The sequence below is a fragment of the Botrytis porri genome, assembly GCF_014898465.1.
Source record: "Botrytis porri strain MUCL 3234 chromosome Unknown BPOR_016, whole genome shotgun sequence".
In the NCBI taxonomy this organism is placed as follows: Eukaryota; Fungi; Ascomycota; class Leotiomycetes; order Helotiales; family Sclerotiniaceae; genus Botrytis; species Botrytis porri.
The window spans coordinates 418,744-434,604 of NW_024066090.1; the positions used below are offsets into that span (position 1 = coordinate 418,744).

The following is a 15,861-nucleotide window of genomic DNA, read 5'->3' on the forward strand; positions in this document are numbered from 1 at the left end:
ACCCACACAATCAACGAGAAATGGAAGGTATGTCTTTGAAACAGAAGGTACGATGGCATTACTTTCCAACCTGTTTTGACGGCTTCTGGGAACATTTTACAAACTCACCAGCTCACCGGCAACTCTATTACAGCAAATTATAGATCTAAAAGATGTTGCAGTACCAGTTTCGAGGCAGTAGGTAGGAGATTGCGTCTGTCTCTTCAGCTATTCAAGATTTACCTAGTCTTAAGGAGTCTCCCGGTATCAATCTCCACATGGATGAAATAAACTACACACCAAAATAGAACACCAAGCATCTAGTGATAGGTAGGTATGCTTTGTGTATATATCTGCCCCGTTGTTTGAACGTCAAATCTGAATTGGAATATTGAAAATAGCTTGGAGACATATGTAAGATGTTTTTGTAAGAGCTTGGTGTGCAACTCGTGTCGTCCATTAGGTGCCAACATATAGTAACTGCGACCTCAACATCAACGTCACACAGCTTGCTCCATATACTCATAAACCTCTTGATCGATTCTGATGATCTTTCTATAAACCAGGCGTGTGTGGTTGATTTAAGATGTAAGATCTTACAAACAGACAAGGATGAAAATTGTAACGAATAGGATAATAGCATTTCCAACAATAACCCTGTACGTGTAACGGTATATGTTAGCCGTCAATGTCTTAAGTGCCTATATAGGGACAGTGCTATATAATGATGAAGATATAATAATCCGGGTTCCTTTCAAATAGTCTAACGCTCACATATTCTTACCTCTCATAGTATGGAGTTCAAGATGGAGAACCCATTTTACCCCTATTTGCTCCACAGACTCTTACAAATCAAAAGCCCGCATTTGTACCTCGGCATCCGGGTCCCATTGTCAAGAGGCCCTAAAGTCTACTCATCATACCGGCGCATGTGCCAAACAACGCCTTCCAAATTATTGTTGACCGAGGGCCGATTTCATTGATCAAAAGGATCTCTTATAAGTTTTGATTCCCACCATCATAACCATCATTCTCCATATCAATCATTCAAAATGTCACCTCCACAATGGGTCAAAGATCTGAAGCCATCCGGTCCGCAAGGCACTGAACTTATCAAGGTGGAAAGGGAGAAGTCTAATATACATGTCGAAAAGCTCTCGAACTTTTTATTCACCAAAGAGGTATTAGAGCGTCAAGAACGTATATTAAAGATCCTACAAGCCGACAAGATATTCGACAAATCAAATAACTATTTCGATGGTCGAGTAGATAGATTTAAGACTTCTCTCGCAAGGGCGAAGAGACTTCGTCAACTACAAGTCAAGCACAACTGGAATCAAGAGGAGTACCAGGTGGCAAATGAGCTCATTAGCGAGCCGACTCCTTGTATGTAACTCCCAAACCCTTCAATACCTTTCAAAAAGATTACTAACATCAAGTTAAGACGGGCTTCATGCTTCGATGTACCTCACCACCCTGCGTGGCCAAGGCACACCTGAACAACACAAACTATTCCTCGAACCAGCTGAGAACTACAAGGCAATTGGATGTTATGCACAAACCGAATTGGGACATGGATCGAATGTGCGAGGCTTAGAGACAACTGCTACATGGAATCCCGAAGACAAGACATTCATTCTTCACTCGCCACATCTCACTGCGTCAAAATGGTGGATCGGGTCTTTGGGAAGGACTGCAAATCATGCTGTGGTTATGGCACAACTTATCATTGCTGGAAAGCCATACGGCCCACATCCTTTCGTATGCCAGATCAGAGACATGAAAACCCATGAACCATTAGATGGTGTTTACGTGGGAGATATTGGACCGAAATTTGGCTACAATACCATGGATAATGGATTCCTTCTATTGAACCATGTCAAGATTCCACATATTAACATGTTGGCCAAATTCTCTAGCGTCGACCCTGAAACAAACAAATACGTCAAGCCATCATCACCATCTTTGATTTACGGCACTTTGACTTGGGTTCGATCAACCATCGTCCTACAATCGGGTGGCGTTTTGGCTCGGGGTGTGACCATCGCAACAAGATATGCCTCTATCAGACGACAATTCCAGGATCGGGATGCTGGAGCTGATGCATCTGGGGAGAACCAGGTTCTTAACTACACAATGGTCCAATATCGATTATTGCCATTGCTTGCAGCCACATTTGCTCTCCACTTCACAGGAAAGGCCATGATGGGACTGTACCAAGATAATCAGAAGCGGATGCAACAAAATGCTACAAGTGCTTCTGATAGCAGCAGGGGCGCCGGTCCAGAGGAACTCAACTCTGGAAGCGATTTATTGGCTGATCTACACGCCACATCGTGTGGTCTCAAAGCTCTTGGAAGTACTACAGCCGCAGAAGGTCTCGAGGTCTGCCGTAGAGCTTGTGGTGGTCATGGATACTCAAGTTTCAGTGGTATTGGTAGTTGGTATGCTGATTACCTTCCAACTACCACTTGGGAGGGAGACAACTACATGCTCACGCAGCAAGTGGCTCGATACCTTCTTAAATCTGCTCGCGCCGTGTTGAAGGGAAATGCCCCCAACAACGACACAACTAAGATATTCACAACCTTCCTTCAAAAGCAAGATATGGGTGCTGCTCACGATGTTCTCGGCTCAGACAGTGACATCGTCGCTGCTTTTGCATGGAGAACATCCTTCTTGACCTTTGAAGCCTTGAAACATCGTGACGCGGAAAAGGGATCATGGAACTCTCTCCTTGTTGATTTCTGGCGTCTCAGCACTGCGCACTCTCAATACCTCGTCGTCAAGAACTTCTACGACGCTCTTCATAGCGAGTCTCTCCGATACGAGCTTGATCCCGAGACCATTGATGTCCTCCACAAACTCTACCGTCTCTATGCTCTGAACACCCTTGAGAAAGAGGCATCAGAATTCTATTCCTCGTCTGCTGTTACTGTGCGTCAAATCCAATTAGCGAGAACCAAGAGTGTAATGAAGTTGTTGGGAGAGATCAGACCACATGCATTAAGTCTCGTTGATGCATGGGCATTTCCCGATTGGCAACTTGATTCTTCGCTGGGTAGAAAGGATGGAAAGGTTTACGAGGATATGTTCTATAGAGCTAGTCAGTTGAATCCGCTCAACGGGCTGACGGTTGATCCGTATGCGGACAATGATAACATCGTCAAGAGCGACGAGACGGAGAGATTCAGGAGTAAGTTGTAAGGAGGGTTAGTGTGCTTGTATTATATTATTGTGTAACATTCGGGGTTGGGTTAGAGAAGGCGCGTCAAGCATTTTTATATAACATCGGTAGAGGATTATACACAATAGAAGATTTAGAGATATGATTAGAGAATCTCTACTTGAAACTTAACTCCCTCTAGTGGTATCTTCTGTACAATTGATGCGAATATATTATACTGCTTTCCTGTGCAGACATATTGTACTAAAAGCATCACAAACTCATGGTCGTCACTACCACAGTACGCCGAGTTCCTATAGCTAGACTAAGATGCCATCAATCTGAAGATTAATCAAGTCTTGACCCGACGAAGAAGTGACCATAACCGCAAGACAGTCAATATATAGAGCAATCAATAAGCTCCGTTAAAAAATGAAGCTCTCCCTTCCTGCTCAAAGCATAAATCTCAACCCGATGGTTAGATGATTGGAAAATACTAAAATGATCTGAACGGTAACACTTCATCAATCTTCAGTACTTAAACCCACAATCGAATGCTCGTAGTGATGGTGACGGCCTCCAATTATCATGACCATACTATACATACACAGTCACCCAATTTCGACCTTTTGACTTCTACCAGGGAACCAAGGAGCCATGATATCTACTCCCACGATGAGATGTCATTCACTGCCCAGCTACCTGTTCAACCCAAATATGCACTCTAAGGTGTTAGTCTGAAAGTTCTTACGGGACGGTCGCCAAATGTTCAAGTAGAGACTTTTTGGAATTGCATTTGCATGAAAGATTGCATTGGAATTGATTAATGATGGAAAGATATTACGCATGTATGTGTGTAACTGACTTGGCATGGGCTTCTTAACGTACGATGTCCTCGGTCTTGGTTATGGTCCTTCGAGCTGGTTTCCTTTTCAGTTGTAGCGAATCGTATCCCCCGGAGTTTTGATTCATAGGGAATAAGTATCAAGAATATGCAAGGCTCTTAAAATATACGTCAGAACGAGAATTGGGCTTTGAAGATTCATCGATGCTTCACTTGGCATTCGATGATGGAAATGGAAAATAACCCAATAATGTCAAAGTCATCACATTTTTGAGTCTGTTTCCCAGTCATGGATTTGTATTTGTAACCTGTAATTATGTATACAAGCTTGATTTCTTGCCTATCTTCAACTCATAGATTCTTTTCTTCCTAACCCAATGCCTGTCGCCATCACGCAGTTAAGGTGTAGCGCCAGTCAATATAACATCCAATTCAGGTCTTAGATTTGGAGTCTCTCGACCTTATCCTTCAAGCTTCTGATTTGGCCCATCAAGTCGGATGCCTCGTTGGTGGTGATGCTTGCTGCAATGACGGCTCTGCTGACACCGCATGCACGTCCCAAAGCAGTCTTGGATGGTACGTAGACGTAAGGGGTGTTCTTGTCTTCGCAAAGAAGAGGAAGGTGGAGAAGAATAGCCAATGGGGCGGTATCGGCGGCGAGGATAACAATTTCGCTAATACCACGGTTGAGCGTCTTGGTGGTCTCGTTGGCTCCCTTCTTCAATTGACGGTAATGTTGAGCTTGTTGAACGAGATCGAGGATCTCTTGGGAGAGAGTGCTGTCGGCTGAAAGGTAATATGTTAGTGAAATGCAGGTGGTAGAATATCTGCATAATTCTTACCGACGGGCCAAGCAGCGGATTCGTTTTGTTCTTCAGCCATTGTGAATTTGGTTTGGAATTGAGTTTACTGTAGAAGAAAATGTTAGAACTTGATCTTATCGAATCAAAGACTTTGTGATCGACCCAATTGGACTAGAGGGAATACATACAATTTGTTGGAGGATATACTGAGATGATAAGGATTTCTATAGAAATACTCTTTCAGGGTTCCTTGCGTTGGCTCGCCCTGTGGGTTGACTTGCAAAAATGTTAGTGATGAAGTTGAAAGTCTTCTGGCATTTTTTTCTGAAGATTAATCTTTATCGGGTGCCTCGAAAAAGGCTTCGCTTACGTTACGCGCTAATCCATAACTTGATTGGTCGAAAAGCTAAGCTTGCCAGAGAAGCCTCATCAAACAACTCGTACAAACCACCTTGAATCACTGATCATCATCTATTCATCAACTCTCCAAGCTCAACTTTTCATCAACCCAAATCTTCAATCAATTCCTCAAAAGCTTCTTCGAGCTCCATATACCTTTTCAAATCCAACAAACACCTTCTCCAACACCTTCAAAATGGCTGATCTCTGGTATGTCAACAAACTATCTCCTTGACGCCTCCCGCTCCTACTACCTACCTGCCTTGCTTTCGAGATAAGCATCTCTAAAAGTTGGCACTGCTATTATATATGATCGCGAATATTTTCATGCCTTGATTCAAGTACTGACAGCAATAATGATAGTCCCGTCTACGCGGTTAGTTTCCCTCGAATGCCACCTCCGATGTGCTTTCCAACCAACCCTGATTCGACATCGAACAACTTGAAATCATTATCTGTATCAACCCATCATGCTAATCAATGTATAGCCATTCTTCGGCGCCATGGGCTGCACATCCGCTATCGTCTTCACCTGCTTCGGTGCCGCTTACGGAACTGCTAAGTCTGGTGTTGGTATTTGCGCAATGGGTGTTCTCCGACCTGATTTGATCGTCAAGAGTGAGCCATGTTCATCATTGAATCTTTGTGAGCTCTACTAATGTGTTACACAGACATTGTTCCCGTTATTATGGCTGGTATTATCGGTATTTACGGTCTCGTTGTTTCCGTCTTGATTTCCGACGGACTTAAACAAAACCTCGCATTATATACTGGTTTCATTCAACTTGGTGCTGGTCTCAGTGTCGGTCTCGCTGGTTTGGCTGCTGGTTTCGCTATTGGTATTGTTGGTGATGCAGGTGTGAGAGGAACAGCACAGCAACCACGCCTTTTCGTCGGAATGATTCTTATTTTGATTTTCGCCGAAGTTTTGGGTAAGATTCCAGGTGCTTTTATTGATTTGGACAATGACTTACATGAATCACAGGTCTTTACGGGTTGATTGTTGCTCTTCTCATGAACTCCAAGGCATCTCTGGATGTTTCATGCTAAATGGATCACTTCACACAGAGAGAGCCTCGAGACAATCTGAACGCATACCTCTCTTCTGCAATAAACTGTGAATATATGAATGGGTTATAATGATGGCCTTCGGGGATGGAACCGGGTTGGAAGCCATGAATTGAACGATTCATAGCTAAAATTATATGTATTGTTGTTATTCTACAAATTTCGGCGTTTCCGACGTGCATTAGAAGTAAAGATGGAGGTGGAAGAGGGTCAAATTGACCGTGTATGCTAGTAGTTTCTATTGTTGGTAGCAATCATATGGTATTGGGTTTTCATTTTAATACAGAGGATCTCACGTATGCAACCTGTTGAGTTTTTGAAAGTTGAGACAAGCCTAAAGATTCTGTATTCTGATACAACACCCAAATTTTGCGGGCGAGATCCAACAATTTAAGCGCTATGAAAACTTAACCTAGTTGATAGCTTGTGATTACTATAAACCCGACCTATGTGTCACAAACATGAGATCCCTTGAAAAGACATTACTTAGATACCCAGGTGTGAATTATTTTTGGTTGAGGTCAAGGAAAATGAAGTGTACAAAAGTGTACAGGTCGGCTTATCCGTGCTGTACCTTGCCGCCTCCCTCCCGAATTCTCGGTATCATACACATGATGGCGGATCTATCAAAGTACAAGATGCCTACCAATGACATGGAATTGGTACATTCATCTTAGTCAAATGAGATTTTCCATGGTAACGTTGTCGACGTGAACATGTACCATTATCAGATTTGAAGATACCGTTTGCATTTGCCTTTTCGAATTGCCGGGAAAGTATTCTCCCATATCGGCCGGCTCAACCCCACATCTATGGGGTAATGTGATGTAGGTGAAATTTATATATGTACACGTCCATAGCCACAAGTAGTTGTTCTGAACCCTCTCCAAGTTTTGATCAATGGTATGAAGTTTCATGCCAAATATCCCATTTCTCTAGTCTCTTTCTCTCAAACTGTCAAGCAAACGGCTTTTCGATACCATCGACTTCCCGCACAACCACAACTCCACTTCATTCACCAAACCACACACACCAAAATGCGTCTTCCATACGCTGACCCCTCTTCCCCCACCTTCTCCTCTCCCGCTGACCGCGCAATCATTGAACGTGTTGAAGCGCGTCGGGCTCCAAGACCTCTCCAAGCCCTAGACTTGACGTTACTACACAGTCCCCCTGTAGCAGATGGCTGGAACTCGTTTCTTGGAGCAGTCAGGACACAAACCAGCCTGGCGGATGATATTAGAGAGATATCGATTTGTAGGGTGGCTATTTGTAACACGGCTTGGTATGAGTGGGGGCATCATGCACCGTTAGCGAAGAAAGGAGGAGTGAGTGATGAGGGCATGGAGACACTTAAGAGGGAAAAGTGTGAGAGGGAGGGAAATGGTGATGCGAATGGAGATGCAGAGGGATTGAGCGCAAAACAGTGGGCTGTGATTAAGTATACGGATGAGATGACTAGGAATGTTAGGGTGCCGGATGAGGTTTTCGAAGAGTTGAAAAAGTGGTTTGATCAGAAGGAAATTGTGGAATTGACGGCTACGGTATGTTGACTTTTCCTTTGGAGATAATGGAGAGTCTTGAGGAGACAATTGTTAGCAGTGATGTGAGAAGGACTGGAGTGGAGATCAGGGAGAACAGATGCATCTTGAGGCTGAGAGTGAAAGCTAATTTTGAAATATAGATCGCAGCATACAATTGTGTTAGCAGATTTCTGGTAGCTCTAGATGGTAAGTCTTCTCACACGCCTTTCATACGTCCATCCCCTCGCTTGGCTTCCTATGAATCCATTGATTCTCTTTCCTTCACTAACACGCCTCACAGTTGGCGAAAGAAACAAGCTAACCGGTCCCGATGATGTGGCTCACTAAACTCGTCTATTAATTGGAGAATTGAAATACCGACATAAATCCACAAATATATTTTAAGATTCCGAGATTCGTGTATCTGGTCATAATTCTCTATCCGACGCAAAATGATAGACTTCAAATACCATGTATGGTATCCAATCATATTGTGAGGATAAAGCAGAGATCTCTACGCCATTTGGAACACAGGATATGCACAAATATCTACATGGAGCAGAGTTGGCGAAAGACCACCATGCAGATGCTGTGAAGTATAAGACAACGCAATGCATTGTATCAGCAGGTTTATCGCGGCTCAACGACGATGCATTATTTGAGCTCGGATCTGATATCGGTTCCCGCGACTGGAATCGTACAAGAAGCATGCGTGGTCTTCCCGTCTTCTCAGACGATTCACATCTTCGACTAAAATCTTCTCTTTCAGACCCGAATGCATATCCCCGCTCCAGTAACATCTTTTACTCTTACTATCATCATCTCATTCAAGATTTCGCTCACTGCCAACGCTCCAAGTATCTTCAACTATTGAATGATTACTATAAATTACACTATTACCCCTCATTATCTATTCAGTGGTTCTTTTTCCCCTCTCCATTCCCCTCTCCACCTGAATATCACATATTCAAGCTTTTCTCTTACCCTCCTTAAAGTCGATCTCCCCAGCACACTCCGAACCCATTTACACCACACTTCATTACATATCAATCTCGCCCGTAGTAAAAGTTGCTCATTCTTTGTTTCTTCATGCGTCATTCTGCACCTGTGCAGATTAGATTAGATTGGTGCTGTGTTACTGGTCAATAGTTGGCAGATGAGTGAGCTTGTTTTATGCATTGTAACGTATGAATTTGTACTGGCTTTGTGTGCGGTTTGGAATTGTAAAGTAGAGTAGATAAGGCAGTCATTCCATGTGCATATTTAATGAAGTGCATTGTGATAAGCCTCAAGCTTTGTAGTTTGGCTTTGGAGAACACAAAATTTGTGGTTTTCATGCCATTAACTTAATCCACTTCAATCTCTCTACTAGAGATGATATTGGAAGTATGTTTTGCTGGACCTATGATATTGAAGCTTCAGAAGCTTTGAAGTCGTATTTGATACTAGGAGAGACTTAATATATGTTCAGAAGTCTAGACACCTATCAATAGTACTCGTGTTTTCCCCTGCTGGTTATTGTAGTAGCGAGGTAAGACTACAAGAATACGCCTCGTATCATATCAACATACCATGGTAAATCACCCCATACAGCTCAACCCCTCTCACATTCTACTAGACTCTCGCCACAAATCTCAAACTTCAAGGTAACGCTTTCTCTACCCCTCCTTCTTTCGCATACGTCTATCTGGAGAAAATTGTGTGTTAACCAAGAAACAACATTGTTCTAGAGGAAAATCTTGATTGTGCTCTCTATCAATTTCTTTCCCGCATATCTAGCCATGCGCTTTGCGAGACTCGTTATGCACATGTACCCGTGGACCTTATAGTTTTCAAGCCACTGCGATGCAAATATCTCAGTACCCAATACTTTCCAGAAGACACAATAGGCCAAGAAACAAAACCCTCATATCATTGTCAAGGTCACATCCTACGGAACATTCCAGCACCCAGAAAATTCTCATCATACCAAGCCGCATCACCCCCATCTCGTCATTTTCCCTCTGCATTTCTAATGTCCATGTAACATATAAGTAAACCCATGTATGTGTCATCTGAGCACCCACCCCGCTCCACAAATGGAAGTCCATCTCTTGAGCGGACTTCTCATTTGGGGAAGGTACATCGCGGTGCATATTCGAATCTTGACACTTCTTTTGGCACTTGAAAGATTTTGAATGACAAATTTGTCGTGTCACTGGGGGGGCAAGGGGGGTGATAAGAAATCGTTATCCTGCTGCATTGATGTCTGCAGGAGGATTGGAACTAGTATGTATACAGAAGTTTCTCGGATTTTCATTTTGGGATGGATGATATAGGTATTATGGTTAGATATGTGCCAAATTACCCAAGAGGAAAATCATGGGGAGAGTTAGTGATACGAAAATAACCATATTGGAAGCTAGATCTAGTCTTTTAGCTTTTCTTGGCTCCTCGTTCCCCCATTTATAGGAGACAATACATTACATTAGATACATTAAATACATCACACTACTGAAATCTAACGGGAAAATTAGCTAGAACATATAAGCGGAATTACAGATAGTTATGTATTGTACCCCGCCTTCTCCTCCTTCTTTTTTCAACAGCGGACACCACCGCCAGTATATACACAACATCTAGATGCAAAAAAGCAATTACCTCAAACCATACCAACCATCACTCGGTAAAAATACATGCATAGATAGCATCGTATCACAATACTTCCAGACTACTCTACCCAATCCTGAAGCCATTGATAAGCTTACCAGTTCTGGCTTGTGCACGCGAAGGTTTCTGCACGTTTAGTTTCCTAGTGGATGAGGTTATGGATTGGACCCTGGACGCTAACATTTCACTGCCAGCATGATATGTATGTATGTACCGGTGCTAGCGTTGAGGATCTGGGTATGTATGGTTGGATGCTTCCGGGTAATATATTGTATCTCTGCTATTAGTATTATCTATACGAGTAGCTTTATATTTGAAACTACTGGATTGGGGAAGATTTCGCGAATGAGATGGGATGGGGTGAAAAGTTCCTAGACTTCTTCGTTTGTGAGCACTGAGCTATGTAGCTGAGCTTTTATTCCGGTAGAGAGAAATCGAGGATATACTAGATGGAGACTAGGAGGCCGGTGTTTTATCTCTCGGCGTGCACAGTGATAGAATTAACGAGAAGAACTAAGGTTATGTGATACAGTCAGAAGTTTAACGTGCAACAAACATTGGGGGCGTAGGATTTCCACGTTTTTCCCCCCCGGATGGGGATTTTAGACTAATGGGATGGAATGGGAATGGGATGATGATTTTTGGGGGTTAGTGATGGATGAGCTTATGAGGGATTTGCATTTGGTATGGCGATTCGAGGATGGAAATTCAATAATATATGTGACTATGAAAAGTAATAGAGATGGAGATGGAGATGGTGATGGGCATAGGGTGAGGGTGTAGGGTGTAGAATCACTAGATATCGATACGAGCAACACAAGCAAGATATTTCTAACACCGTGACAGAATACGATCTATCATGTTGCCATACCATTTTCCCCAAAATACCTACTTATCTGATATCCTCTGTACTCGAATTCGAAATCTCCATCTCATATATGCATGCATCCATTCCCAAATCCTCTGTACCATATTACCCATACACATCTTAGCTTAACTTAATAATACTATAACACACACCTCAAACTATCTACCGAAATTCAAAGCTCAAATTCACCATCTCACTATCTCACTATCTAATTACCCCGACAACCCCCAAACTGTGAATAAAAAAAGCTTAACCCATAATCTCTATTGATATATTCTCATATATTCCAAATACAAGACATGGATATCACAACCAATGCTTTCAATTGTGACGAACCTAACAAACGTTTAAAGATTAATCTTAGAATTAAAAGCTATAGAATTAAAAAGAATGTGCTATAGAGCTATATATACAATTAATTTGGAGTTTAGTATTATACTAGCCTAATCGAATATAATTATATATATATTGTAACATTATTTTTTCTTTTTAAAAAGTTTGTTTCAAACTTATTTTAAACGAATAATTTAAATACAAAATATAATCAATAAAATTCTTTATTATTATTATTTTCTTTATCGATTTTTTATAAAATATCTTGAAAAGCTAAATATATTGCTATCAAATAAAAAGCATTGATAAAAGTTTGTATTTTTTTAAACAATTTTTGAAATATTAGCTATTGATTATTTCATTTAAATTCTTATCATTATTATTGTTATAAAAATTAATAAAAGTAAATATAACAATTAGAATAAATTCTTTTTGATTTCGAACACTTTAATATAAATCAAACAGGTAGGATTGTATTTAATAGAAAGTATTTCTATATCGAATGTACTTGTTTTTATATATAATTAAATTCTTTTAATAAGGAAAAACTTAAGCGTTTTGATGTAAAGTGAGATTAGGGTATGATTGGCTTTGTTTAAAGGAATATTAAAGGCATTAAGGATATTAAAATTACTAATATTTATTAGATTATAGTTTTAAAAATAAAATGAATTCTATAATAAATATAAGACTCTAAATTCATTAGAATGAAATAATATAGAGAATTCATTTGTTTTATATATAACTAGTTATTATATAATCTAAACAAAGTCAAGATATAAATAGGGTAACAAAAACTATTGAAAAAAACGATTTCTAAGAATAATATTGAATTCATTACAAAAGATTAAGATCTTATTCGAATTAAATTAGTTCTAGCCTTTTGCTTTGTAAAGAGTTCTTTCAAATTTCATAATATAAGTATATAAAGAATTGATTCCTTATTTAAGATTAAATAACTTATCTTTAGCTTCCTATATTTTATTTGAATTGTTATAGATATATATAAATTGATTTAGGATTGTTGTATAATCTAAAGAAATGTTTTAATTAAGAAAAGAAAGTTGAGGTAGTATTATAACTTATATATAAGATTTGAGATTGAAATAAACATAGTAAAATTGAGTAGTAGAATTATTAATTACAATGCTATCTACTTATAGTTTTACTTGAATCAAGAATAATCATGTATTAAATTTCTAAGAATTATTATTAAACTTTTTAGAATCAAGGAGAAAGGTGTTACGGGAGCTGCCTCTAGGGTCACGTGGAAGTGTCTAGAGTTCTCTTGAGGTGGTTTAGTCTAAACTTCAAGTAGGAATTCAATAAGGTTGTAATTAGTTGTAATTCTTGTAACTATAGTAATGAAATTAATAATTGTTCTTAAGTATGAAGCTTTATATTATAATGAAACTCATTCCTTTATATAGATCTTCGTTCCTTATCCTATTCCTTAGGACTTTTATATAAACTAGATCGCTATGGACCTCATTGTGCTCCAGTGTTACGGGAGCTGCCTCTAGGGTCACGTGGAAGTGGCTAGAGATCTCTCGAGGTGGTTTAGATTAGACTTCAAGTAGGAATTCAATAAGGTTGTAACTGGTTGCAATTCTCGTAACTATAGTATGAAACTAATGATTGATCTTGAGCACGAAGCTCTACATTATAATGAAACTCATTCCTTTATATAGACCTTCCTGCTCTACGAAACCCATGGTTCTGTTCTACTTGGATCCCTTGGATCCTAAGCTCCAAAGGCTCCAACGTCATGTCACATGACACTCGTCACGTGATCCAATGTTACCCGTCGTAACATCCAGGAGCGTTACAGCTCCTCGACGCTCCGTCACCTGTTCATAGTCATATGACGCGGTACTTCGTAAGGACCGTCGTAACAAAAGGGTTTCAATTAAAAAGGTATTTAAGCGATAAAAGTGTATTTAAGAATTAAAAAGTATAGGAATAAAATTTCATTCTATTAATAAATCGCTTTACTATAAAGTTCTATAATTATAAGGGTTATTAAATTATAATCTATAATTAAGAAATTAAGGGTAAGAAAAGAGATAACATTTTTGAATAATATTAAAAAGATTTATATATAAATAAAAAAGTAGGAGTAATGTATTTAAATAAAAGTAAATAGAGTATATATAAGGGCTTTATTTATAAGTATATGCTAATATTATTTCATTTTTTATTTGGAAAAGCTTTTAATAATATAACAAATTTAATAAACATTTAAAAATCATTTTTAAAATTAAAAGTTATAGAATTAAAAAGAGTGTGCTATAGAGCTATGTATGCAATCAACTTGGAGCTTAGTATCATACTAGCCCAATCGGACGTGATTACGTGTATACCGTGACATCAACAATATCTTCAGGATTTCCTCAAATCAAGCGAATCAAGCATATATTCAAAGACCGACCTCGATTATAATTTGTTCATCCACCACGACGCTAATTCCGATAGGGAAAAGAATCGGATCGTTGGGATTTTTATTTGCACATCCATATCTACATATACACACACAGGTAGTCACATCGATTCCAAATCCTTCCCGCTACTATGTACAGAACTAAGGGCTAGTTTGAATGTACAATTCCGATCAGATTCCATTGAGAAATTTATTCATTTTGATAATAGATTTCAGATTTTTGTTCAAATATTAAATTATAGATTCTATTGAATAATTTTGTTTTTAATATATTGAGTATATTAAATTGAGTCAAGGATTTGATTTTCAAAAAAGATATTAAATAATTCAATTATTTATATAAGAAAATGATAATGTAAATTGAAAATAATAATTAAAAAAAGTAATCATTGTTTTTAATTTATGGAAAATCTATGAATTTATAGACTTTAATAGGTTTTTATAGTTTGAAGCTTTAATCTATTATATATAGTCTAAAGTTTTAAGCTTTTTAAATTAAAATTTAGATTTATATAAATTAATACAATTAAATAAAATACTATTCCTATATTCATTCTAATTAAAATGAAGCTATTCTTACATTCGTTTATTCAATTTATTTAAATAGCGATAGTAAACTAAAAATTCGAATTTCCTTATATATAGAAATATATATATACTATATATATTTTATTTTCTTTTATTTCTATAAATTTTATATTAAAATCAACATACAAATAGGAAAACGAAATACAGAAATCTGTTTTTTTAAGAATAGAAAAGTATTATTATAGAATTAATTATAATAAAAAAAGCGGATTATTCGGCGGATTCTAATCGGAATTGATATTCAAACTAGCGCTAAATACTTCAGATAACAAAAAATATACATCTTGAAAAAAGATTAGAAAAAAATTATCTAAACGCAGACTGCCAGTAACCATAGAAGCTAACTCAAAAAATCCCATGGTATCTATATCTATAAAGAGAAGGCGTCTGGCATTTTCCCGCGCTGGAAATGCAATGAGGTGGGAATGAGATAATTAGTGAGATCTGCAAAAGTGGAGTTTTTGCTTCTTGGGGCGTGCAGGGACTCATGTGGTAGCGAGCTGGTCGGAATCCTACAGACGTTATTTTAATGTTGCGGCTAGGCTGCGTTGGGTAATGGCGGCGCGAGAGGCGTGGATGTGGGAATCTCTATTGTAAGCCGCAAGTTTTTCGAGGGTTTGGGTTGGGGAGAGGAGAGATGGGTTTTTTCTTGTGGAGTGGTGGTGGAATGTGTGTGGATTGGGGTCGATGTGTTAGGGGTATAGACGCTCTTGATATTGTAGATTGGGATTGCTATGGATTAGTGATGTTACGATTAGAATGCTATGATCGATGTGACATGTCTAGACTACTTTTCTAAAGTGGAGTAACGTTCCTACGTAGGGGTATCTGTCTATCTACATTACCAAAATAACGGCCAAACATGGATATACCGTATCTTCAACTCGCTTGGATAATACACCCATTTCATCACTGCGCAGCCACAACACACACCACCGGGCCAAACTCGTTTTCTCAACCCCCAAGAACAAAAATACAATACTGTATACACCAGCGTAAGTCCGAGGAATGGTTCTTGGCAGTCAGCCTGCATGTCCCGTACGAGGGACACGAGGATGAAAACAGCAATAAAGCAGAACGAGGGAATCCAGGATGTGCTGCGCTAACGCGAGCTAGCGATCTTTACCGACGATGAAAGTGTAATGTCAGCACGACGAGCGACCGGGGTCTCACTGACTGCTCATATAGTAAGCACTCATAA

General features: G+C 39.2%; 4 protein-coding genes across 4 annotated transcripts; 3 read left to right on the forward strand and 1 right to left on the reverse strand.

The window, feature by feature from the left end:
• Positions 1-758: 758 nt before the first annotated feature.
• EAF01_010354 (uncharacterized protein) lies at positions 759-3,334 on the forward strand. The gene is made up of 2 exons (XM_038918611.1): positions 759-1,365; positions 1,424-3,334. Exons 1-2 carry the CDS (start codon positions 1,032-1,034, stop codon positions 3,184-3,186), a joined length of 2,097 nt encoding a protein of 698 aa, XP_038765836.1. The 5' UTR covers positions 759-1,031; the 3' UTR covers positions 3,187-3,334.
• Positions 3,335-4,428: 1,094 nt separating this feature from the next.
• Positions 4,429-4,871, reverse strand: EAF01_010355 (uncharacterized protein; the record flags this gene model as incomplete). Its single annotated transcript, XM_038918612.1, has 2 exons — positions 4,429-4,775; positions 4,832-4,871. 2 exons carry the CDS (start codon positions 4,869-4,871, stop codon positions 4,429-4,431), a joined length of 387 nt encoding a protein of 128 aa, XP_038765837.1.
• A 516-nt stretch (positions 4,872-5,387) lies between these two features.
• EAF01_010356 (uncharacterized protein) lies at positions 5,388-6,241 on the forward strand (the record flags this gene model as incomplete). Its single annotated transcript, XM_038918613.1, has 5 exons — positions 5,388-5,401; positions 5,555-5,567; positions 5,680-5,809; positions 5,863-6,123; positions 6,177-6,241. 5 exons carry the CDS (start codon positions 5,388-5,390, stop codon positions 6,239-6,241), a joined length of 483 nt encoding a protein of 160 aa, XP_038765838.1.
• Positions 6,242-7,296: 1,055 nt separating this feature from the next.
• On the forward strand, positions 7,297-8,130 carry EAF01_010357 (uncharacterized protein; the record flags this gene model as incomplete). The annotated part of the gene is made up of 3 exons (XM_038918614.1): positions 7,297-7,803; positions 7,944-7,989; positions 8,084-8,130. 3 exons carry the CDS (start codon positions 7,297-7,299, stop codon positions 8,128-8,130), a joined length of 600 nt encoding a protein of 199 aa, XP_038765839.1.
• Positions 8,131-15,861: the final 7,731 nt, after the last annotated feature.

Coding starts and splice junctions, on each gene's coding strand:
- EAF01_010354 (XM_038918611.1), top strand. CDS start 1,032: ATGTCACCTCCACAATGGGTCAAAGATCTGAAGCCATCCGGTCCGCAA. Junction 1,366..1,423: donor CATTAGCGAGCCGACTCCTT/GTATGTAACTCC, acceptor CATCAAGTTAAG/ACGGGCTTCATGCTTCGATG.